This window comes from Aristolochia californica, unplaced genomic scaffold, assembly GCF_029961685.1.
Source record: "Aristolochia californica isolate CCGP_79_NKW_82.1479 unplaced genomic scaffold, dmAriCali1.0.hap1 SCAF_10, whole genome shotgun sequence".
Classification (NCBI taxonomy): domain Eukaryota; kingdom Viridiplantae; phylum Streptophyta; class Magnoliopsida; order Piperales; family Aristolochiaceae; genus Aristolochia; species Aristolochia californica.
The window spans coordinates 28,236,344-28,246,952 of record NW_027181771.1 but is presented as its reverse complement, the minus strand read 5'-3'; the positions used below and the strand labels follow the sequence as shown (position 1 = coordinate 28,246,952).

General features: G+C 38.9%; 2 protein-coding genes across 2 annotated transcripts; both read left to right on the top strand.

Annotated features, from left to right (window-relative positions):
- Window positions 1-1,527: 1,527 nt before the first annotated feature.
- LOC137941866 (L-type lectin-domain containing receptor kinase SIT2-like) lies at window positions 1,528-3,489 on the top strand. Its single transcript, XM_068787477.1, has one exon. The coding sequence runs from the start codon at window positions 1,528-1,530 to the stop codon at window positions 3,487-3,489; it is 1,962 nt and encodes a 653-aa protein (XP_068643578.1).
- Window positions 3,490-6,226: 2,737 nt separating this feature from the next.
- LOC137941856 (L-type lectin-domain containing receptor kinase IV.2-like) lies at window positions 6,227-8,212 on the top strand. Its single transcript, XM_068787465.1, has one exon. The coding sequence runs from the start codon at window positions 6,227-6,229 to the stop codon at window positions 8,210-8,212; it is 1,986 nt and encodes a 661-aa protein (XP_068643566.1).
- Window positions 8,213-10,609: the final 2,397 nt, after the last annotated feature.

Here is a 10,609-nt window from a genome sequence, read left to right as displayed (position 1 = left end):
TGTTAAGCAAAAATAATTATAACTTTCTTATATTATTTTTCATCGAAGGAGATGCAACGATTGGTACGAGAAGCGTATGAGGCTGGTGAGCCAATTGATGAGTGTGCCATTGAGATGATCACTCATGGAGTTAGATCTGGGTATATTAAGAGATTGGGTTTAGCTCAATTGCATGTACCCAAGATAGCCCGATCATCTTCGTCTTAGACGACTGCACATATAGAGGAGTTGTGGCAAACTAGAGAGTAGTTGAGAGATGTACTTTGTGAGACATTGGAGTTTGAAAGTTGTGTTGATGAACAGTTGAAGAATCCATGAGCTGAGTACAAGGATAAGATGAAGGTTGTGGTGGATAATAAGCAAGCAAGAGTCTAAGATGAGTTGCATCGATTCTTTCAGCTGATGCAATTTTAGAGTCATTCTCCTCCATATCCTTCCCCACATTCTGTATAATTTTTTTTGTTAATTTTTGTATAATTTTTTTTAAAAATCGGACTTTTTGCATATATATATTTTTATGTACATATAGTTTCATAATTTAATTAATTAATTTTTTTATATTTTATCAATGTTTTTGTTTGTATAATTTTTTTTCTTTTTTATCATTACATATTATGTTTATATTAAATAGGAAAAATATGAATTTAACTAAAAATAAAAATTATAATTCTCAAACTTTTCTACTTTAAATTTTTTGTTGGAAAAGCAGCCAAAAAATCTACAAAAAACTACATTTCTAGCAACGAGTTTACCAATTCATTAGAGTTCAATCTCTAGTAGCTATTTATAAATTCATTGTAAGAGTAACATTTCTGGCAAGGAATTTGGAAATTTGTTGCTAAAGTTTTCTATAGCAATAAATTTACCAATTACCTGCTAGAAATTCTCTAATAGTGAACTTCCAAATTTGCTGCTAGAGTTCAAATTCTCTAGCACTGAATTGCTAAATTCTCTGCTAGAGATTAAATTTTATAGCAATCAATTTGTAAATTTGTTGCTAGAGATTTAAATTCTATAGCAGTGAATTTGCAAAATTCATTAGCAGTGTACAAGCAAAAAATTCACTAGCAGAAGTAAGTTTTCTTGTCGTGACATAAACTATCTCAAATAATGATATTTTATTTTGCCAGGTGTAAGACGGCATTAATCAACTTATCCTATTTGACAATTAATGTTATATTTACAAGGTACTGGAACAAATCGCTGGTAAAAACACTTACTTAATTCTTTCAACTTAGATCCAGTTGCACCAAAGACGAAAAATAATGGTGGTCCAGGTTTCCCTACCGCTCCGCCGTTCCTGGTTTCTTCCACGTCTCTGGTGTCCGTGAAACTGTCCCTCTCGGGTACCTTGGAGGAGACGGCGAGGTAAAGCGGCCCCCCTAGACTCATGACTCATTAATAATATCTTAAGATGATTCGGGCAGTGGAGCTTAAATGAGACAGATTAAATTTCTTTAACCATATTCTTACAAAACGGCATCTTGGTGTTTCAACTCTCAGACTCAAGTACTGATTCTCTCTGCAATGTTCCTGGAGATCCTCCTAATGATTAACCTCCTCCGAGCTAGAGGACCCCAACGAACAGACTTCGCCTACAATGGATTCAGTGACGCCAACTTGATTCTTGGAGACATCGCCACCGTCACCCACGACGGTCTCCTTCGCCTAACTAACAATACTCCTTCGCAGAGAGGCCGCGCCTTCTACACGGCTCCATTACATTTCAAGAACTCCTCCAACAGAAACACCACTTTCTCTTTCTCCACCACCTTCGTTTCTGCAATCGTCCCAGAAGTTTCCAGTTTTAACGGCCATGGACTTGCCTTTGTCATTTCGCCCTCGTCTGAGCTTCCTGGAGGCCTCCCTGGGCCGCTTCTTGGCCTTTTCAATGAGAATAACAATGGAAATTCCAATAATCACATCTTTGCGGTCGAGCAAGATACCGCTCCGTCCACGGAGTTCAAAGATATTGATAATAACCACGTAGGAATCGACATCAACGGGCTGGTTTCTATCAAGTCAGCTCCGGCTGCATATTTTGCTGACGGTCGCTGGAACAACTTTAGCCTTAGTAGTGGACACCCTATACAGACTTGGATAGAGTACAATGGAGTATTTAAGCAGCTCACTGTGACAGTAGCTCCCATTAAAGTACCCAGACCCCGGCGCCCGCTTCTCTCTGCTACTGTCGATCTTGCGTCTGTTCTCTTGGACCCCATGTATGTCGGCTTCTCTTCATCTACTGGTCAGCTTCGAGCTTCTCATTACATACTTGGATGGAGCTTTAACATGAACGGCCAAGCTCGAGCACTTGATACATCTTCCCTGCCCGCACTACCTCGAGTGACTCCCAAACCGAAACCAAGGATTTTGACAATTGGGTTACCCTTGATTACAGGATTTCTCACGTTAGCTGCCGTCTCTGCTGCTATTATTTTTGTAAGAAGGAAGATCAAATACAGCGAAGTACTGGAAGACTGGGAACGGGAGTACGGACCCCACAGGTTGAGGTACAAGGACTTGTTCAGGGCTACCAAGGGATTCAGAGACAAGGAGCTCTTAGGAATAGGAGGTTTTGGTCGGGTTTATAGAGGCATACTGCCCTCGTCCAAGATTGAAGTCGCCGTGAAGAAAGTTTCTCATGATTCAAAACAGGGTATGAAAGAATTCATTTCCGAGATCGTGAGCCTGGGCCGGATGCGTCACCGCAACTTGGTAGGACTCCTTGGGTATTGCCGGCGTAAAGGAGAGCTCCTCCTGGTCTACGAATATATGCCCAGTGGCAGTTTAGACAAATTCCTGTTCGATGACAAGTTCACATTGAATTGGAACCAGAGAGTGCGAATCGTAAAAGGAGTAGCTGCAGGACTCCTCTACCTGCATGAAGAATGGGAGCAGATCGTCCTTCACAGAGACGTGAAAGCCAGCAACGTTCTTCTTGACAGTGATCTAAATGGGAAGTTAGGTGATTTTGGTTTGGCAAGATTATACGACCATGGAGCGGCTCCGGAAACTACCCACGTCGTGGGAACCATCGGGTACCTGGCGCCGGAGCTCACCCGAACAAGCAAAGCTACCACGAGCACAGATGTCTTCGCTTTTGGCGTTTTCATGCTTGAAGTCGCCACTGGAAGGAGGCCCGTCCAGTACCCAGGCACGTCATGTTCAGGGGAGGAGTTGGTTTTGAGGGACTGGGTTTTCAACTGTTGGAAGAGTGGATCAATTCTGGAAGCAAGTGATCCCAAATTGGGGGGAGACTATGTCATGGATGAAATGGAGCTGGTGCTCAAACTTGGCCTGCTTTGCTCGTACGCGGTGGCAGGGTATCGCCCTCGGATGAGACAAATAATTCAGATTTTGGAAGGGCGAGCTCCTATAACCGAGTTAGTGGATTCGAGCGGCTTAGAGAGAAGTGAAGTTAACGTAGATAATGCGTTTGGTCAGACATCTTCAGCAACGGAATCACTGCTATCGGGTGGCCGATGATTGTTTAATGCCTCTAGTTTTGTAATCTAGTTTCTTTTCTGTGTTTATATGTTGAATATTTTAGATTTGGACTCAGTACAATAAAACTCAGGCCCTAAACTGCTGGAGTTTCAAAATCAAGGAGCTTCGGATCCTTTGTCAGTGATCCGAATTCTCCCCTTTCTTGATTTAGAACAATTCACAGTCAATTTGTGAAATATATGAAGGTTGTTAATCTTCTTCTATGTGGTGAAGCATACGCAGAGCCTTTACTTTGGTTAGGGTCATAAATTATATTTTGAGATGAGAAAGTTACTTTCAAAAGTCTATGATTCCTCCACCCGTCTTTTCTTCCCCAAATATCTCCAGCTCATAGAGAAGAGTAGTATTCATCATATCTTTGAAGGTGGTGGTTCAAGTTAATCTATTTATTTTAGTTGTTGAGATATCCTTGTAAGTATACAAAGTTAGGTTACTTGTCCTAGTTTTTTTCTCTTTCCGAGGTCCTGATGCTGAGAAAGCAACATTTTAGAGTCATAATAATTACTAAAGATCATAATGAGTTATGCGATTTGCATAAATGAATATGGTAGCCACCTTCCAAGGCCTTATGATAGGGTTTATATACCTTTTTTTAGGATTCTTTTTAGTACTAATATTTGGTAACATCTTGGTTGATAGTAACACTTTGAAGCAACATAATAACATGTATAAACACTTATCAATTGGAGGCATTGAGGGAACATAAATCGCTCGTCAAACTATCCAAATGCACATTTTGATTGCAAGAGTTGTAGTTGGTGATTTATAGAACTTGCAAGTGATAGTTGATTGACTGGTGTCAGAATCATGAAATAGTTGGGAGGCTTCTTGGGGACGATGATGGAGTATTACCAAAGTTTAGCGAAAGACCATTAACCCAAATAAGGCAAAACACTCGCAATCTCAACAAAAAAGACTTTTCTTTGCACTAAGTAAACTACAATGACATTTGAGACACTCAAGATGATGATTGATGAATGATCATAGGCCCACTAATATTGACTATTCTCAACTTTTCTAGCTATTGTCTATCTACGATAACAAAATCCAAGTATCTCTACAATGAATTTAGGAACTCTATGTTGTTATTTGAGGATTGGATAAAGGTAGACAAAATTGTTGTTGAGTTCAGGCTAAGAGAGTATTTCTTGATATATACATGAAGTTAAAAGAACACATTCTTTTTTTAATGTATGAAACATGGTATTGAAGATTAATTAGGTGATGAAGTACAATATACAAAAAAAAAGTAGTTTGACACTTCATCTTTGGCATGGTTGTTACAACATTTACTTTGCACAAAATCAATATAGAAAGACATATAACTTGACCTTATTGAAAACCTCCCTCACTCTCATGGTAAATCAATGATATTTGTTATTCTTGATTAGCTAAATTAGTAAGTATGCTCACTTCAATACATCGAGTCAACCTTAAACGGTAAGATTAATGACAATTATTTATTTAAAAAATGACCAAACTACAAGGCTTTGTTAAAAAGTACAATAAATAGATAATATATAAAGAATTGGTTCCAACAATCAAATCAACAAGTTATATTTACGTGATGAAGTTAATCATTGGAATCACTTTTCAAATAGCGTTGTAGACACAAGAATAATATATATATATATATATATATATATATTTTGTTTTAATAGATTCCCTTGAACAATCACCCAAACAAGGCATGAAAGTCTATAGTGTTGGCAATTTACCAAAAAAAGTCCACTTTGTTCACTTTATTTTTAGTTTGCTTTTCTTTCGCTATATTATTTTGCATGTAGGTGATCAAACTTCTCTTGTTTTTTGCATGTAGGTGATCAAACAAGGCATGAAAATAGATAGATGATGGTGGCAATATGCCACTATGCATAATTGATATTTAAAAGGGAACAATATTCTAAAGATAAGTGTTTTTGACGTTATTTAATATAGAAAAAATAATTCGATTACAATAGTGACCCAATGGCAAAAATAAGTAGAGGAAACCAAATGAACTAGAACTAAAAAACACACAAGAATACTTAAGAGGAAACCACATGCTGCCTGATTTTCATATGTATTTGAAAATTCTACAAGCTTTAGAAATTTATATAGATAACCAAACAAAGTAATGGACTTTATTAGAGATGCCACTAAAAAAAAATGTAAATAAACCAATTAGAGGTGACTAAAAATAACTATAATTTATTGAATAAAAAAATTGCTCCAATGAACCGATTTGGAGAGAAAAAGTTGTTAAGAATTTTCAACATGATGAACGTATTGTCATGGTGAAACAGTTGCAAAGATCGTTGATGGACATGGAGCAACTGTGCCTTGTATGTGTCCACATAAAAGCGATGTAACCCACAATGTCGGTGAATGTCAGTCGTGGGATATTTTATACGACACGGCAGGTATGTTTGACAAGAAGGCCAGTAAAAGTGGGTCCCATTACGTTACATTAATGGTTTGTTTGGAACCACATAAAAAAAGAATTTTTTTTTTTTTAATATTTGATAGAAACTAAGAGAGAAAATTATTATTTCACGTAGGTAATAATTTTCTCCCAAAATCATAAAATCTGAGAAGAAGAAAAAAAATAAGATAAAAGAAATCTCTTTCTCTTTGTTTATTTCTCTTCTTTCGTTAAATAAAACCACACCACGTCTTACAAACGTCTCAAACGCATTAGGCCACGGCCATGTCGGAGTACAGACTTTTTTCTGCCATGTTCATCAAAATATTACTAACCATTGTCCTCTTCGGGCCTGTACATCCTGATCGCACAGACTTCGCTTACAACGGATTCACAAACGCCGACTTGATCCTCGGAGGCCTGGCCACCGTAACCCACAACGGCCTCCTCCGTCTCACTAACTATACCGAGACGCACAAAAGCCGCGCCTTCTATAAGGCTCCTTTACATTTCAAGAACTCATCCACGGGTAACTCCACTCTCTCTTTCTCCACCACATTCGTTTCTGCCATCGTCCCTAAAATTCCCAATTTCAACGGCCAAGGATTTGTCTTCGTCATTTCTCCGTCATTTCAGCTTCCCGGAAGCTTACCTGAGCAGTTTTTTGGCGTCTTCAATTCGAGTAACAATGGGGATCCAACCAATCACATCTTTGCGGTCGAGCATGATACCGCCAAAAGCATCGGGTACAGAGATGTCGACGCAAACCATATCGGAATCGATATCAATGGATTGGTCTCTATCGCCTCAGCTCCCGCTGCTTATTTTGCTGAGGATCGCTGGAACAACTTCAGCCTCAGTAGTGGAATCCCCGTTCAGACTTGGATAGAATATGATGGAGTGGATAAGCTGCTCAACGTAACAGTGGCTCCGGTTAAAGTACCCAAACCCCATTGCCCGCTTCTCTCTGCAAAGGTCGACCTTGCGTCTGTGTTCTTAGACCCCATGTATGTCGGCTTCTCTTCATCTACAAGCCAGCTTGTGACGTCTCACTACATACTCGGATGGAGCTACAAGATGAACGGCCAAGCTCAAGCACTGGATCTTTCTTCCCTCCCCGCACTTCCTCGAATGACACCCAAACCGAAAACCAAGGTTTTGACGATTGGGTTGCCCGTCATTACTGGATTTCTCACGTTAGCCGCCGTCTCTGCAGTTATGTTTTTTGTGAGAAGGAAGATCAAATACAGTGAAGTGGTGGAAGATTGGGAACGCGAATACGGACCCCATAGGTTCAGGTACAAGGACTTGTTCACTGCTACCAAGGGATTCAGAGATAAGGAGCTTTTAGGAATAGGAGGCTTTGGTCGGGTTTATAGAGGTATACTACCCTCGTCCAAGATTGAAGTTGCTGTGAAGAAAGTTTCTCATGATTCAAAACAGGGGATGAAAGAGTTCGTAGCAGAGATCGTGAGCCTGGGTCGGATGCGCCACCGCAATTTGGTACAACTGCTTGGATACTGCCGGCGTAAAGGAGAGCTTCTCCTTGTCTATGATTACATGCCCAATGGCAGTCTTGACAAATACCTCTTCGATCACAAGTCTTCTCTTAATTGGAATCAAAGATTCAATATATTAAAAGGAGTAGCTTCAGGTCTTCTCTACTTACATGAGGAATGGGAGCAGATAGTCCTCCACAGAGACGTAAAAGCCAGCAATGTTCTGCTTGACAGAAGCCTGAACGGGAAGTTAGGTGACTTCGGTTTGGCAAGGTTATACGACCACGGAGCGGGTCCCAGAACTACCCACATCATGGGAACGATTGGGTACATGGCGCCGGAGATCATACAAACAAGCAAAGTTACCACCAGTTCAGATGTCTTCGCTTTTGGGGTTTTCCTGCTCGAGGTCGCCGCTGGAAAGAGGCCCGTACACGCATCCACTGTATCAGGGGAAGAGTTGGTTTTGACGGAATGGGTTTTCAGCTGTTGGAAAAGAGGATCAATCCTAGAATCGAGCGATCCCAAACTCGGGGGTGATTATATCAAAGATGAAATGGAGCTGGTACTGAAGCTTGGCCTGCTTTGCTCGCATCCGGTGGCAGAGGCTCGGCCTAGAATGAGGGAAGTTCTTCAGATTTTGGATGGGGATGCCCCTTTAACAGAGTTAGTGTCTTGGAACTTTTTAGAGAGGAGTGAACATTACGACAGCTTAACAAGCTGCTATAATTCTTCCACGGATTATGGATTTAGTCAAAGTACGTCCATGGTCGAGTCCTTACTTTCAGGCGGCCGATGATTTATTATGCCTTCGGTGTGTAAATTATACTTACTATTTGATAGTTAAATATGGTTTGTAAATTCATAATATTATAAAACTATAGGGATTTCTATGGATTTCAAAAGATGGGGTTATTGCTATTTAGCTAAATCTAAAAATTTCAAAGGTTTGGCACTACTGAGGTATGATGTCCAAAAATTTCAAAAAGTTTAGTGAGAAGAACTAATGACCCTTGTTCAATCAATTATGAACATTTAATCAAATATTAATAAATTGATTGTCTACCTATAGGTGTTGTATGAAATATTTCATGAGATGCATCTCATTACCTTTTCCCAAGTTATGATGGCCCCCCACAAATACAAAAGTTAATTTCTTTTATATTTTTTTATAATTCTTAAAATACCTTTTGTAGGCGAGAAAATTATTCATTAAAATTAGAACTTCGATCAACGATTCAAATCATCCGTTAGAAGGTGGGACCAAGCTCATTAAGCCCACACGTCTATGAGGTGTGGCATGAGGCGTCATCCCATAAAGGATGCTAGAATTCTCTCCATTGATTTTGTAATCGTTCCTTGATTGATGTAATTAGGGAGTTAATTGATTGAGAAGTTTTCCTAAACATGAATGGAAAAATTATAAATAGGGGTCTTGGTTGAAGGTATTTCAATCAAGCTTTCCTCCTCTCACAATGCGTGGAAGAATCTCTCTCCTAGCCTAAAGTTTGTCATCTCCCTTGTTCTCTTCTCACTTTTTTTTTCTTCTCTTCTCTTCCCCCTCTCTTTTCCATCTTTCATCTTGCTTGAGGTTCCAAGCATGAGGTCCTAAATTCAACACGGTATCAGAGCTTTGATTTTAGAATCCCCACATCAAAAGAATGTTCTAAGGAGTTTATGAAAAAAAATACTTATAAAAGGCTATTTGTGAAGCAAGATTGACGATTGTTAAGATAAGTGTTTCATTCTTGTTATTATGATCCATTAATGAACCCATGATCTCGAGTTTTTACCTTTGGAAGATGATTTAGAGATGACTCTCTTTATTATATGTAAGCATTGAGTTTTATATATCTCATATTGGAAGAAGCTTGTCAAAAGCTATTTTTTCAGTTGATTTGAAAGTTTTGGCTGAAAAATCGGTTTATGCTGAATTGTTTTTGCATGGGAAGTTACTGTCTCGTGGATGCAAGATTTATGATGAAGAAAAATGATTCTTCAGCCTACTATAAATGGTTTTGATTCATTGGATTTCAAAAATCTTATTACTTGGCTACTATGCTAAGCTTTACCTTTATCAAAGTTGTTTGAAGAGTTGAAACTCTACTCGGCCCTTTGTCTTTTTTTTTTTGAGGTTTCGGACTTCATATGAGCATTATAAGTATATGCCCATCTCTAATGCCAAGGTTCATCAATTTTTTATTAAAAAAGAAAGAAAAAAGAAGGTTTTTTTAGTGCAAAGTTTGTGCAAAAGAGATGCCAAATCTCTTGTTGATTCAAACCACGAGTTGATTGCTTGTTCTTGACTCAATCTTCATGAGAAATTATAGTTGGAAGATTGGTTGTTACATAAAAATAAGCAAGAACAAAAGAGTTAAGGAAGTGTTCCTTTGGAAAGCCAAGGTGGCGCCAATCTATTTGAAGTAAGTTTCTGGCTTTTGAGAATTTACAACCCCACAATATCTCCTTGATTAGGCCTGATTTATTTAATTTAAATCAATCATATCTTGCCTAACTCTTAGAGATTGGAATCTAGACTGTTTGTATTCAAGTTGGTGTCAAAGGACCTACTAGGTAGTTATGGTCCCGGATCTGACACAAGGATTCTTTGGGAGGATCTGCAATCTGCCCCGAGTTACGGGTCTTCCAGGCATTACCGTAGGGGTAGTAGGAAGACATGGGGAAGATGAAAACGAAAGATCAAGCCTAAGGGAAACTTGATAACCCTAGAGCTCGTTGAGGAGAACTCTAAGCCTCTCTACGCTAGATTTAATCTAATTCTTAATACTTCAATGCTTCCTTTTCTCATTACTGTTACCCCTTAAATAGGGTTCAACCTGTTAGGGTTTAATAAAATATTCAAAAAATATCCCTATGAATAAAATATTCCAAAAATATCCCTATTAATGAATAATTCCAAAAATACCCCTATGGCCTAAAATTGAAATAAAATAAAGTAAATTAAATAAAACAACTAAAATAATAATATTATTGCGTGCATAACATTACACCCCCCTTGGAAGACGAGCTTGTCCTCAAGCTCGGAAGTAGTGTCTGTATGTCGACATCTTCACAGGTGCTGAAGTAGCATCCGCGATAGCTATGACGCCCCCTCTGTTCGCCCACTTTTTTTCTTTTTTTTTTGTTGGCCGGTCTGAGTTAAGCTGGGTTGACTCGGTTTCGAAACCCGGTCCGG

Excerpts from the sequence above, each read along its gene's own strand:
- LOC137941856 (XM_068787465.1), top strand. The coding sequence starts at position 6,227 with ATGTTCATCAAAATATTACTAACCATTGTCCTCTTCGGGCCTGTACAT.
- LOC137941866 (XM_068787477.1), top strand. The coding sequence starts at position 1,528 with ATGTTCCTGGAGATCCTCCTAATGATTAACCTCCTCCGAGCTAGAGGA.